This window comes from Stegastes partitus, unplaced genomic scaffold, assembly GCF_000690725.1.
Source record: "Stegastes partitus isolate 25-593 unplaced genomic scaffold, Stegastes_partitus-1.0.2 Scaffold1096, whole genome shotgun sequence".
NCBI lineage: Eukaryota > Metazoa > Chordata > Actinopteri > Pomacentridae > Stegastes > Stegastes partitus.
The window spans coordinates 123,886-137,795 of NW_007578827.1; the positions used below are offsets into that span (position 1 = coordinate 123,886).

The 13,910-nt window shown below is 44.0% G+C and overlaps 1 protein-coding gene across 1 annotated transcript; it reads right to left on the bottom strand.

Moving 5' to 3' along the window:
* Positions 1-3,160: 3,160 nt before the first annotated feature.
* dyrk3 (dual specificity tyrosine phosphorylation regulated kinase 3) lies at positions 3,161-13,666 on the bottom strand. The gene is made up of 6 exons (XM_008296034.1): positions 12,753-13,666; positions 10,486-10,595; positions 7,000-7,205; positions 6,581-6,884; positions 6,068-6,484; positions 3,161-5,964 (listed from the first exon to the last, which is right to left on the bottom strand). Exons 1-6 carry the CDS (start codon positions 12,793-12,795, stop codon positions 5,233-5,235), a joined length of 1,812 nt encoding a protein of 603 aa, XP_008294256.1. The 5' UTR covers positions 12,796-13,666; the 3' UTR covers positions 3,161-5,232.
* Positions 13,667-13,910: the final 244 nt, after the last annotated feature.

Here is a 13,910-nt window from a genome sequence, read left to right on the forward strand (position 1 = left end):
TGCATAATATGGAAAACAGTGTAAATAACAGTCTTTCAGGAGTTTTAGGTTGAAAAACAAAACGTACACAACAAGGTGTTTTTGGCTGCAGTCTATTAAAGCGCCATTTGTTTTTGCAGGTTTGGTTCTGGTTAAGCTCCCAATAAAGCCAACATACCAAACTTATAGCCAGTACTTTAATTGTCTTTTGTTATAACCTGAGTATAACCAAACACAGTGTCTTCTCAAGATCTATCAAGTATCTTCAGAATGATATCAACAAGAAAATGAAGGCAATAGTAGGACACACAGAGAGACATAGACACATGTTTACACTTTGAGCCAAACACGGAGCAACAAGCGGGTCAAGATTTCTTAACCTGCATGGTAATCAGAAACCTGTCACCACTCTGCCCCTCCTCATCCACACTCTGGACCAGAAATCCTGCTGTGGCTCCATATGGTCTGCAGGCTTAGACTTGCTGAGAGTTTCTCATATGGAGAGGAGAGGAGAGGAGAGGAGAGGAGAGGAGAGGAGAGGAGACGCTGTCTAATGTCCAGGTTCACTGAAAAGACATCAGTGTGTCAAAGTGGATGTAGAGACAGAGGAGCTTTGGACCATATGGTCAGAAGGTGACTGGGTTGATGTCTAATGGGATTGCTCTAATCTGCTTTTACATTAATAGAAAGACAAGAAGCGAGAACGATTCAAACTACTTACTAGTTAGTATGATTTTAAAGCAAAGTTGGGAATAAATAATTAAAAAACAAAAAGGCCACGTAAATCTACAATACAAGAGGAATATGTAACTGTTAACACTCTGAACCTAAACCCGACAACTTTGTGATGGTCCTTGAATGTGTAACGTGCTTTTCTATCAGGTAAAATGACCAAATCTATGCTTAAGACTGTGATATTTCATCAAAATCACTTTATTATACATGTCTCATTAAAGAATCTACTAAAATCTTAATATATGCTCAATTAAAATGATTTAAAACTGATAGAAAAAATGATTAAATCAATAAAGTCTGCACTCCTTAGTGCAACCGAGAGGCCATCAGTGACTCAGTTGTGACCAACAGTCATCAGTCACATGACCAAAACTCAGAGACTGTTTGGCTGAAGTACAGGTTGTGTTTACACAAAGCAGAATGGAGTATGAAAACAAGCTGAAAATCTAAATAGATAAATGTCTATAGTATGCAGGGCCACCATTCTACCCAGTATTGGTCACACTTTTTTTTTTTTTTTTACATTTTGAATTTTTGTTTTGTTTTTTGTGATTTTTTTGTGTCAAACAGACAGACATTTTTGGAGTTCTGTCTACTTGTAGCCATGGCTGGGCTGTTTGAATAGAGTTGCAGTACTTTATACTGGAGTGAAAATGAGCCAAAGGTGAGTAAAAAGTTGACAGAAGCAAAAGTTCACAGGGTTAAACTCTTTTGGCTCTTTTGTATATAGACACCGGTTCCAAAGACCTAATCTGCAGCAACGTAGATATCATCAGAACAGTATTTCTGTTTAAAGACAGATTAACAGAGCAATGTAAAGATTCTTCTACTTTCCTCCTGTTAAACTAAACAAAATAAAACCATCTTTCTACTCTCATACATGCCTGTTTGATGGTTTGTCCAAACCAGCAGCTTATTTGAATGAGCAAATTAATGAGGACACAATGACTTGCTTCTGATGTGTACCACACCCAGACTGATAAAAAGCAATAATACGCACGGCATTATAGCCTGAAGCGCCTTTCATACTTTCAACATCAGCTGGCTTTAAACACCAGGGTCAAATTCTCTCACACATACCCAACCACCCACTCACCACATCTCTTGTTTTCTGCATGAGGTTGATGTCGCTCAACCGGTTCTCTTCACTTCCTGCTGTTGCGTGTATACCCTTACCTGACTTTATCTTCCCTCGGGGCACCAACCTGCCAGCGTAAACATTCATGAATCATCAGTGTCGTTGATCAGTCTACCGTCATTGCTGCGGAGTAGTCATCTTGTTTTTATCAACTCTTTTCTTTTACAAGAGTATTTGTGATTGTCTTGTTCTGCAGATGGTACACAGAACATAAAGGGTGGTGGGATGAAAGAAAAGCAGAGGTTCATTACATAGACTGGAAAACTTTTACAGATATAGCTGTTGTTTTTTTATGTTGGTAAAAAAAAAAAAACAACACCAAGTTGATTTAATTGGAAGAAAATCTTCCTTAAATGTAAATGAGGAGTCAGTGTTACATAACTGCTAAGAGAGCATAGTGGATGTTCAGCTGTCTCCTCCTTAGAATTTCTGAAAATGTCAGCAATGAGCACCTGAGCTTCCTTGCTGACTGAAACTGCCACTGGTAAACACCCAGCGGACCTGTTTTGCATGTTATATCACAGTAGAAGGAGCTACAGCAATAAATCAACACAAATGTCAAATATTGTCTTTAAACCTGCGCCCGTCATTATTTGTCTGTTACTTCAGTACGTCTACTTTTGGTTTGCAACAAACTCAAGTGTTGTTGCAGTTACATTTCTTGTCTGTCACTGTCTAGAAGTGCTACGTAAAGAAACCAATCATAAAGTCTGGATGACTGAATCACCCTCATCCACAGATGTTACGAGCTGTTTTCCATCAGGTCCTCATGTTTTATGGCTTTCGTGGAAGTGCATAATAACAAGGCAGTTCCAGTATCACAGGCCACTGACTCATCAGTGTCCCAGAGTTTGCTGAATCTGTAACCTAATCACTGGCTGAAACCCAATTCACTTCATAGTGATTCACTATACCGACAGAACCGGAGGCCATTTTGTTTCATAACACAGGCCGCAGGTGTCAGATAGCAAAAACAACACGGTTACCGCTGGATACAAGAGCTTCGGGTCAGCAGGCGAATGAGCTCAGACAACTTGAACCAAAGTTTAATTTTGTCTATTGTCGCACTATCTCTGCAAATCTCCCCAGAGAACAGAGCTTTCCTCGGAGCTGAACATCAGATTAAAAAGTCTCTTTATGGTTCATTGACTGGCTCTGTAGACAGAGCAGACCGTATTTGGAAGTGCTTAATATATTAAAAAAAGAGGAATGTTTTCTTGGAAAAACACTTGCTTTTACTATGTAGCCTTGTTTTCTCAGTAATAAAATATGCATGTTTGAAACCAGAAATCACCCCAGAGCAGCGGATTTCACTTGATAGTCGTTTTTATTTTTTTTTTAGAAAAAGAAACTATCACAACATCATTTGGTTACTGTACAGTTTCTCTTCTCATAGTCACTCGGTCTGATAACAGGCTGTGATTTCATGCTGAACACCAAACACCCTCCTACTAACTCACACCACTAGTACAACATGACAGTATACGACTTCCTCATCTTCGGCTTTTGCATTTTACATCCTCTGATATTCTGGAGTGAAAAGCAATAGAAACCACTTCTATAAAAAAAAATGGAGACAGAGTAGAAATCCCTGACAGTTTCATTTAGAAAATGAGGGACAAGAGAAAGAACTCTTCGAGCGGTGTGGTCCATACCAACATGCACCTGACGTGTTTTTCGTGTGTGTATGTGTGTGTATGTGTGTGTGTGTGTGTTTCGGACAGCACCATTATTTCACTATATATGTGTGAGTTTAAGAGGTTCCCTGCCCTACATGAGACAGGGTGAGAAAAAAAAGAGAGGGATGGTGGGGGAGGAGACAGAATCTAGGTCAGATTGTGGAGCATGCAGACCCCCTGTGCAGACACACTCGTAAATGTGATCTCTCGCTCTCAGCGGACAGAACTGCATGCATGTTCATCTGTAGAAGGGACAAATGACTGTACGTGGAACACAGTAAATGTAAGATTAAGGGATGTGTCAAGTATGTCTCCCTGAGAAACACTTTTTCTTCAGTACCATAAAACTCTCCTTTGTCACTGGCCCATCTTCTACACCTCCCCCAGAGAAAAAAAAAAAGAAAACAAAAAAGATCTTGGCTCATATTAAACTTACTGTCCTTCATATTATCCCATAATCTTTCTGGCCTTTCACCATTCTTTCATTAGGATTACCACTGCTGACAATCACAGCAGCCAATTACGGGCAAGGGCAGGTGACATTCATCCAAACTTTAACTTTCCGACGACAACTTTCCTGACAATCACCCACAGGTGTTTATGTGCAATGACTTGCAGCTCTCCATCTTTCTCTCTCTATATATATATATATATTTATGTCGGCTTATGTGAGCCGGCCTGACGTAGTCGTCTCTCGCAAACCAGTTGTGAAGTACCGAGTGTGACGGTGACACCTTTGTGACAGAGTTTGAGTGGTGCTACTGTCGCCCCCCCACCCCCTTTTTTTTCACTCATATGGAGAAACTGGGAGGGGGAAGGGAGGGCTGTAAATAGGTTGTCCTGTGCCCTCTTGATGTCTCCCACAGTAGCACCACGAAGCTAAAGTACAGACATATTCACGTCACATATTGAGCTGACATGCGAGCACCAGGGATCAGGAGAGGCAGGGAAAAAAAGAGCGCACTAAGGAAAAAAGGAAGTGAAGACTTATTGCTAAAAGTGCTTTCCTAATTACTACGTAAAGCCAATCCTGTATTACCTGTAAAAAGGCATGTATGTTGTAGATATGAGGGGTAACTGTGTCAGTGTTTGAAGGGCCCAAATGCTAGAGCACAATTCATTAATTCTATTAAATTACGTTGGATGCACAAATCTTTTCATGCTAACTCTAACCTGATAAGAGTAATCTCAGAAGCCCTTTTCAAGTTTCACTTATATAAACACTTCCCCAGAAAGGGTGGCGTCCTACAAGTGTTAAGAGTGTGAAGTGAGGCAAGTGACAGTGCAGGTGTGCTTGAGTGTCTTACTAAAACCCAACACTCACGTGAGATCACACACAGGTTAAAAACATTTTCTTCTTAATGAAGCTGTCCACTCACACAAGGAAGTTTTTAAAAAGCATCATCTACATCAAACCATATCAACTGGCTGTATAAAGAAAATCCACAGCCGCTCAAGGAAATCCTCTGTATAAAAACTTTTTTTTTTAGAGTGTTTCTTTTATAATCTCTTCCTCTCTGTTCAGCTAATAATAAAAACCAGGAACTGGGGTGTCGACACCTCTCAGTAGAAAACAAATAAATGAACAACCAAACGAGTTTCAAAACCTAGGTTCCGCACTCTCCTGCAGTCTGACTCCTCCTGAGGAGTGCAGAGGAGGAGAAAGTGGAGCGAGAGAGGAGATTAGAGGACTCTCTCTCTCTAAGAGACAAGTTTGGGTAGGACCGTGCGAAGAGGTATGGCCTCCCCTGAATCTCCCATCATGTTGCTCCTCAGTTTGTTGTTGGCAGCTGTGGTGCCTAAGCCAGGCCCCCCTTTGGCCAAGATAGAGGGAAAGGAGGTGCTGTGGTGCTCGGGGAGTCGTTTCACAGGAGCCCCCTGGCCCTTGTCGGTCCCAGGCAGGGGTTTGGGAAGCCTGCGATACAGCCAGGGGTGTCTGAGAGCCTGGCTGGGGGTGAGGCGAGACGAGGGGTCCCAGTCCAGACACTTCTTTATGAAGTCAGTAAAGGTGGGGTCCTCGCAGCCCTTAAGTGCAGCACTCCATTCCTTGCTACCTGGAGGGCCTCTCATCTTGCCGCGGCGGGACCGAGACCCCGTCAGCACGGTGGCCCCAGTGGGCAGGGTGTTGGCTCCGCAGTAGCGTGGATGACCCTTGGAGTTGATGAAGTTCTTTGCTCTTTTGGCTTGCTCCAAGACCTTCTGCGGAGGCATGCCCAGCAGCTCCATGACACAGGCCAATTGGTCACCTTCATCTTCGCCGGGGAACAAGGGGTAGCCAGTCAGCAGCTCAGCCAGTATGCAGCCGAAGCTCCACATATCAATCGGAAGGCCGTATCGTGAACCAAGAATCACCTCTGGAGCTCGATAGAAACGGGACTGGATGTAGGTGTACACTCGCTGGTGTTCAAAACAGCTGGAACCAAAGTCAATCACCTGGCAGGGACAGGAGAAGAACAAATTGGAGGGGTGAACATCAATGTAGAAGACCTGTTCAAGAACACATAATTTCCAAGGATGTAAATGTCAGGTGTATTACCTTGATGCCGCTGCGCCCCTGCTGTTTGAGCAGGATGTTCTCTGGCTTGAGGTCACAGTGGATGATTCTGTGCCTGCTCAGGGCCTCCAGGCACTGCAGAATGGAGTGTGCAAACTTCCTGACCAGAGGCAAACTGAAGCCCTGGAACTTGTTGCGTTTGATAAGCTCATACAAGTTCATGCTTAGCAGCTCGAAGGTCATACAGATGTGGTTGCGGAAGGTGAAGTTTTCAAGCATGTGTACAACATTCATAGTGCCATTGCGATCCTGCTTCCGCAGGTGCTCCAGGATGCGGATTTCCTCCTGTGCCTGCCGGTGGAAACGCTTCTCATTACGCACCATTTTCAGAGCCAGGTGTTGCTGCAGTTTGTGGTCATACACCTTAGCCACCTGGCCAAAGCTACCCTTACCAATAATCTGAAGACAGAAAGAAAAAGAAAACAGTTACAGGCACTCAACTAGTATTTTAATAGCCTTTGAACACATAACAGTATTAAGATATGCATGTCTGACCTTGAGGAACTCATAGCGGTAAGCGAGGTGGTCATGGGGGACATGAATGTAGCCACCCTGTTCATCATCGTAGCCACAGTTGTTTACACCTCCAGCAATGGCAGGCCTCTTCTTGGCATTGGGTCCCACGAAGTAGATGTCGGGGTAGGAGTGAATCTCTGTCTGCTCCAGGGTTGTAAGCTGAGATCGGTACAATCTCAGGGCCTGGTCAGGAGTGAGTGGGCCGCATAGCTTGCCACTGTTCCCACCATTTCCAGCCCCATGTGGGCCAGAAGATTCACTGGAGCCCTTACTGGATTCAGTGCTGTGGCAAACGAGCATGACAGAAATATGGTGATGAACAACTTAAGCGGTGCAGTAAGTTTTTGGCCACATAGCATACTTTGAAAGGAGTTCTTTTGTGTTTGCATCTTTCTCACCTGTCAACACTGTGCTCCTTGGACATGCTGGAGACTGGGGCCGGTTTACTGGGTGTCTGGCCAGTGGTCCCACTGTTCTGAGTGGACGCTGTGGTTATGGCATTGATCTTTCGGTTGTTGGCCGAGTCCTCATACAAGTACTTGACCTTGAGCTGGCCACCTCGGACAGTCACCTGATCCCTCATTACAGCTTTGTTACTGACAACCTACAGAAAAGAAAATACACAAACATTAGCAAATCCAGGTGGCACAAAACATGATACATGTGGTTTATTCTGCTAAAAGAAAAAAGAGGGAATTTCTATTTTCATATTGTAATTAACTACAAAACGGGCAACTGGCCTTCAAATATCAAACGGAATATTAAACTAAACTTTCCTTGTTGACTCTAATCACTTCATTAATTCACATAATATAAAATGAATAGCAGGGGTAATAAAAATGTCATTAAGGCATATTGACACCCTCCAGATATATCTATATATTTACATATCAAGGTGTTATGCTAGGTTTGAATGTGGCCAGAGGCACTGTGGAAAGAGTGATGACAGGGATTCAAAAGGAAATTGTAAATAATCCTCCAAATAAAAGCAGAATGCCCCGGTAATTACCAGATCTAGGTCAGGGTTTTGTTTGATACAGGCCGAACTATCAACAGCAAACGCTTTTGTCACGGGCAGTGAGCAATCAGCTGAGACGCAGCTTGCAGTTGGTGAACCAGCACAACTGGATCTAGATCCAGTCAGGCAGTAAATGCTAAGAAGTGACAGGCCCACCCTGACCAAAACACATGCAAATGACCCACATTTCCTCCTACTTGTTTGTGTCCTGGTTGTTAGCAATCAGTAAAAAGGTAGCGAAAGATTTTAACATGCGGACTGGACTTGAGCCACAAAGGCTGGCCACTGGCACTAAAACCTAAAGACACCAACAAAATCAAAGCAATCAAACTCTACACAAACAACAGAGACTGCATCTCTATCTGGACTAAACAAACACTTTGCATTTTTGTAATTTTTTCCAACACAGCTGTCTACAGGATTTAAAAAGCAACACATCCACCTTTTGGTTGGAAGGACTTGTAAGGTTAGAAGAGTTTACGGAAAGGTCTGAACCCTTGCCAGTAAACAGCTTCGTTTCAGCAACCCCAAGAATTCACTGCTCCTCACTTTCCGTCTCTCCCTCTCTTCTCTCTCTCACCAGCGGAAAGAACCCTCCACAAGATTATGGAGCACAAGGGAAATGACAGTCATTAAAGTTAGATTATACTCTTAAACTATAGAACCAGTGTGGCTGCGAAGACATGCTGATATAAACTCCGCGCAGACCTTCCCACATAAAGCTACGCTGGAGAGGCGTATTAACTTGATCTTTTTGGCTGTCTCTTTTGGTTTCAAGGCCAAAGCAGGTCTATGGCTGAAACCATGTCAGCTCATAAAGACAACACAACAAGGAAATGTACATTAAAAGTAGGTGTTGACATGTTCCACTGAAAGGAGACTCAGCTGGGAGTGTGTTTGTGTTGTAAGTTTGAGTCCTAAAATAGAGGTGGAATGCAGGATGGGTTTCCATACATGTAACCATATAGTCTTAACTTATTACAACAGCCCTACTGCTGACCCAGGGTCCCATGCAGCTGTTGTCCCAAAGCTGTGCTGCAAACACAGTGAATGTCATTGATTGAGCCTTTCACACACACACACATACACACAGGCTGACATAAAAATCAAAGCTTTCGACATGTGGGGCATCAACTGTCTATTGCTATTGATTACTGATTGACCAGGCGGGGGGTGCAATAAGAAAAAAACATTTTAAAAAGTGGCCAGAGACGGGAATAAGAACAGGGAGGGTGGACCTTTCTGTAACACAGGTATTACAGAGGGCGGAGAGCCCTGTGCGCAAATCTGCATGGTGCAACAGATGGAGAAGAGCTTATCTCTTTGCTGTTAGAGAAACACCTTAGTATCTTTCTCTCAAGCACACACAGCGTTGCACAAGTCAACGCACATAGCAACTACAAAGACCTTTTTATTGCAAACAAACCAAATTTTGGAGACACACAGCAATAGGTTGGGTCACGGTCAACTAAACTGAGGTCTGTAATAGGCTTTGACATCATTTCCCTCCATCATCCTCATAATTTTTTTTATTACAACGCAGAACTAACTTTATGAGAACAACTTCTTTTCGTAGTTCATCCCCTCCGCTAACAGAGAACAGAGACAAAATCAGTTTACTACTTTAATAGAGCATGAGGCAACTCTGCGAGTACTGAACACGATGAACTGGGGCGAGTGACTGTCAGTCACATTTAGCAGAGGACAGTACCTCTGTGAGCGTGACAGAAAATACAAAGGAAGAAGGACAGGACTAGAATAGAAAACTAGGCCTAACCTCTGTGCAAGCCCACTGATGGAGGATTACATGAGCTAGAAGAAGAGGAGGAGGGGGAGAATGCTGATTGGCGATTTTGTTTGTGGGTCACATTTTCAAGCCCAATAAATCTTTACAATATGTCAAACCAGCCTTTTTCCTCTTCTGACGCGGGAGGCAGTGGAGGATGTGTGTGAGCATTTTCTGCCGAAGGGGCTATTGAGTGGCAATCATAATGTAAAGGTTGTCCACCTGAGCTGCAACTGATAGCAAGTGTGCATTTTTTTGATAACAGATCGATGTAAAACTTGTTCAGAGTTGTTACCAGATCTCAAGCTGATGTCCTCAATGTGCTTATCTTATCTGACCACAATCTAAAATAGATCTATTGATCAGCAAAAAGCAACTTACAAGGATATGTGGGTCAACTTACTGAAGCCTATGAACTGCATCTTATCAATAAAAGATATGGGTATATAAATATGCTTGACTACATGCAGACCTGCATGTAGTCAAGCATAGTCAGGCAGACGTGTTTGGTCCTTGAGTCCTTTGATTTGTTCAAGGAGATGAGAGAATTTGTATATGAAGGAGGAGGAGACCATACAGCATGTCAGCACAGTGTGTACTGGTACATTTACATGCTATAACATGTCAAATACACTATTATGCATATTCAAAAATGTTCCAAAGGTTGGTACTTGCTATTGGATATTTGTATTTGCTTCACCTGACGATAGAAAATGGCTACCCCATTTATCTGACATATGGCGAGCTTGCCAATGCAACAAACAGCCTCGTATGGCCTCAAGCAGTCAATCAATATTACCCCCACAGTCACATTGTTCTCAGTGAAAGATGTAAAAACTGATTGAATTTCACGTTTGAGATAAGAAAAGAGATAAGGCACCAACCCTACACAGCAAAACTAAGGAAAGAGAAAGGAGGGGTACAAAAGTGATGAATAGGAGCAGGACTGACCAGGGAATATCTCTCTGAGGAACAGGATGTCTGGAGACAGAGTGTGCTTCAGCACAGGAAACACAGCTTAACTAGCTTTGTGCATATGAGTCCGTGTGTGTGTGTGTGTGTGTGTGTGTGTGTACTTACTGTGTGTTTGGGCACTGGGGGCAGCCCAGACGGACTGTTTGTATCCGCTTCGTCTTTAAGGATGTGGTCTGTCCTCATGTACGAGTCATATAGACCATCACCATGTCGTGCTGAGGGGACAAAGATGAACAAATAAATCGGTGTGATAATGTGGGACCATCAAATCTGCAACACAGACACACTCAGGGATAAAAGCTGAGGATGACGTCCAGAGGTAATGTCTACAGAATGCGATTTAATCTTCTCCACAGAGCCACACAATCCCTGGTTTTCCCAAACCAGGCAAAGTCCCATTGATTATTCCATCAATCAAACTACCATTTCCAATAACTACTTTGAGACTAATGCAAATAATCTGGCATGGCCTGACAAGTCCCTTGAGCTAACCTCAGCAGTCCTGCCCCATTATACTGACCAGTGGGAATGAATATTGTCTGTCACAACATCCTAGCCCACATTTACTGTGAAAAGGCCATTATTAGCAGATACACCATTGTATCTATTGTGTCCAATACATTGTAACCAAGGCCAGGGCTCCGACCTGACCAGCTTAGATAGGGCTTAGGGTCCCAGATCGCTAGCGCTGCAAGTGGTATTATTGGCCTAATGGGGGTAACAGATGCCTCTGTGACGACAGCATCTTTCCGTCTGTCCATCTGTCCATTCAGGCCAAGTCATGTAGTGCACACACCAGGTGTGCTCCGAATTAGAGCTATTATAGACGGATGCAGGTGCCTGTCATTCAATAGTGCTGCGTTTCATGCTCACCTCTGTGGCGTCCAGCCAAACACCCTCTGTGCTAAATTAACAAACCCCTATCTGCCGGCTGTTTATCTCCACAATTGCCTAGCCTACACATAAGTTGCTACTTCAGTGGAATAGAACTGAGACTATAATCGCTGTTATCTTGAAGCTAGACAGAGCGGCCTGCTGGTATAAGCCATTTATATGGCTATTGTGTCAGGTTAGCTCATTAGCAAAAGCCTCAAATTGCGGCATGCCTGGTGTTCTCCCTGACTAGCTCCTGAGAGTGCTGTAACCATGTGCAGGTGCGTCAGAGCCCACGTCCCCAGTGCGATCTCGTCAACAGACCAGCTCCGGGACAGATTAGACCTGCTGCCTGGTTACAGACGCATTAAACCTGCACAGCACAGCAAACAGCGGCATTAGGGCTCCACACACGATATTAGGCAAGCACAGACCCCATTAGCAAACTCCTAATCACTCAGTGGGGGCTCAGCACTTTCTGTACAGAATCTGACTTTGTTGTCCAAGCAAACCTTCTCACAGAAAAAAAATAATAAACAAGAGCCCAAACTTCTATGCAAACAAACATCCAGCCTTCTACATCCAGCTGGCCTTCAGCTCCACACACCATGAAGATTTCCCCTCTGCACGGCAAAGGGTAGAGAACAAGGTTCAAGCAAACAGACAGCAGATCATGTGTCATAAAACGTGTGAGTGGGACTGCGGTGGGGTAAAGTCACAGCTTTTTTGTCCTCCCCTTCCTGGTATCCTGGACAAAGTGTCTCTTTGCAGAGAATACGCCCAATGAAAACTATAGGGTGCATCTGACGAAGGCTTCAGAGCAATGTCACTTCTTTTTTTTTTTTTTTTTCATTTTACAGCATGTGATGTTTGCAAAAAACAAAAATGCATGCAGCCAAGGCTGAACACAGAACCAAACAAAGAAGAATCAGTGCCAATATACACATAAAATAATAACAACAAGGGCAGTTAGGGTACAAACTCCAAAACAGCTGATAAAAAAAGCTCATATCAGAGCACATAAAAGTTTGATAAAAACAATAATTCCTTACGAGGAAGTCGGAGCAACAACAACAACACGGCTCTTCATGGGCTGTCTTCTGAAACACTCACAGACACAAGTCTCGTGATTGAAAACAAAAGAAAACATGTTCACAAGTCGCGTCTTATGAAAAGCCCACGGCACCGTGACATTAGCTGCATCTGGCCGCTCTCTGTCCACGGACTGACACGACGTGACATTTAAGCCCCGAGTCCAGAAAACAATTTGTCAATCAAAGCCATTTTTGGAACAAGATATTTGTGTAAATGCCAAGAGTTGCTCGGGGATGAAACCAAAGCCACGACACGTTTCCAGCTGCTGTCTGATCCACTTTAACTTCCCGTCTGTTGTTATGTGCGTTAAATCAATTCCATAACGAATAAAGGCAAACATTAAGAACATTTCTACAACATCGAGGAAACAAAAAGATACTGACGAAACACTTTGTTGTGGTTACCTGTTGCTATTGGGCCCTCCGGTTTTCGGCTTATAATCATCATGATTGCAATTAAAATGTGATGCCAGCATCCGAAGTGGAAAAAATCCCGAATAAAAAAGTGGAAAAACAAAAGTTCAAACTGGTGTCACGTAGCAAACTGAGCGAAAAGCATTTAAAACATTGTCGTGAGTTTGCTAGTGAGCGGAGTCCAAGCTCTCTGGAGTTGTGGTTTCGACTGAACCAACTCAACTTATTCTCTCCTCTGGGTTTGCTAGCTTTGTTTTTTTGTTTTGTTTTGTTTTCTGGCTATGACAGTAATTTATCCTCGTTTAATTGAAATCCCAGAGTTGTGTATTCAATGTGTCGCCGTGGCTGACATTAGCCTTGGCTGCAGTTTGAAAAACCTGAACAGGCGGTGGGGGTCGTCTCCCTCAGCTAGCTAGCTAGCCAGCTAGCTCGCACAGCCACAAAAACACTGGTCCGCCCGAGAGCCGCTCCCTCTGTTAAAAATAGTTTGAGTCCAAATGTTGCAGCTCGGTGGTCTGACCCGTGTGCCCCTCGCCTCTCTCTGACGGTACAATGAGTCGATCCAGAGCACCATTCCCGTGCTTATTCCCGGTTAGCAAACAGCGATGCTACCACTCGTCGAAACCCCCAAGACTTGTCCTCCTTCGGGACAGCTCGGGGCTGCTTGGCTCGTCTTCTGGGATGGCTAGCCAAAACAGGCTAGCTCGCTAGCTGGACTTGAGCCCCATACTGGCCACGGAAACCGACCGGAGGATCCCCTTCGCACAAAGGCTTCACTTGGAGTCAGTGCAAGGAAGCTGCACTGTTAAATCCCTCTTCTGTGTGCTGCGAGTATCTTATTCGACGCGGCTGTATGTTGTTGCTAAGGGCGTCTTCACTGAGCCTGGAGTCAGCATGCAAACAGAGGGAGGAGCGGGGCGGCGCTTAGCGAGCATCCAGACAGCCGGCAGAAGGGCGCCCCGCAGCGTCCACCCGGGGCCCTGCACCGGAGCCAAGCCCGGTGAGAGCAGGCAGTGAGCTGAGTGTTCACATGTACGAGTACACAGTGTTTGTATAGCAGCATAATTTGAGTTGACACGTTCAGAGAAGTACTGCTGTCTGCTTAGCCATTTATCAGAGGTATAGACAGTAAATCTGTAGATATTGTTG

Bases quoted from the DNA above. Each gene is read 5' to 3' on its own strand.
- dyrk3 (XM_008296034.1), bottom strand. From the start codon at position 12,795: ATGATGATTATAAGCCGAAAACCGGAGGGCCCAATAGCAACAG. The intron at 7,206-10,485 runs GTAAGTACACAC...TCTTTTCTGTAG, and splicing joins CCCCAGTGCCCAAACACACA to GTTGTCAGTAACAAAGCTGT. The intron at 6,485-6,580 runs GTCAGACATGCA...TTCTGTCTTCAG, and splicing joins ACCGCTATGAGTTCCTCAAG to ATTATTGGTAAGGGTAGCTT.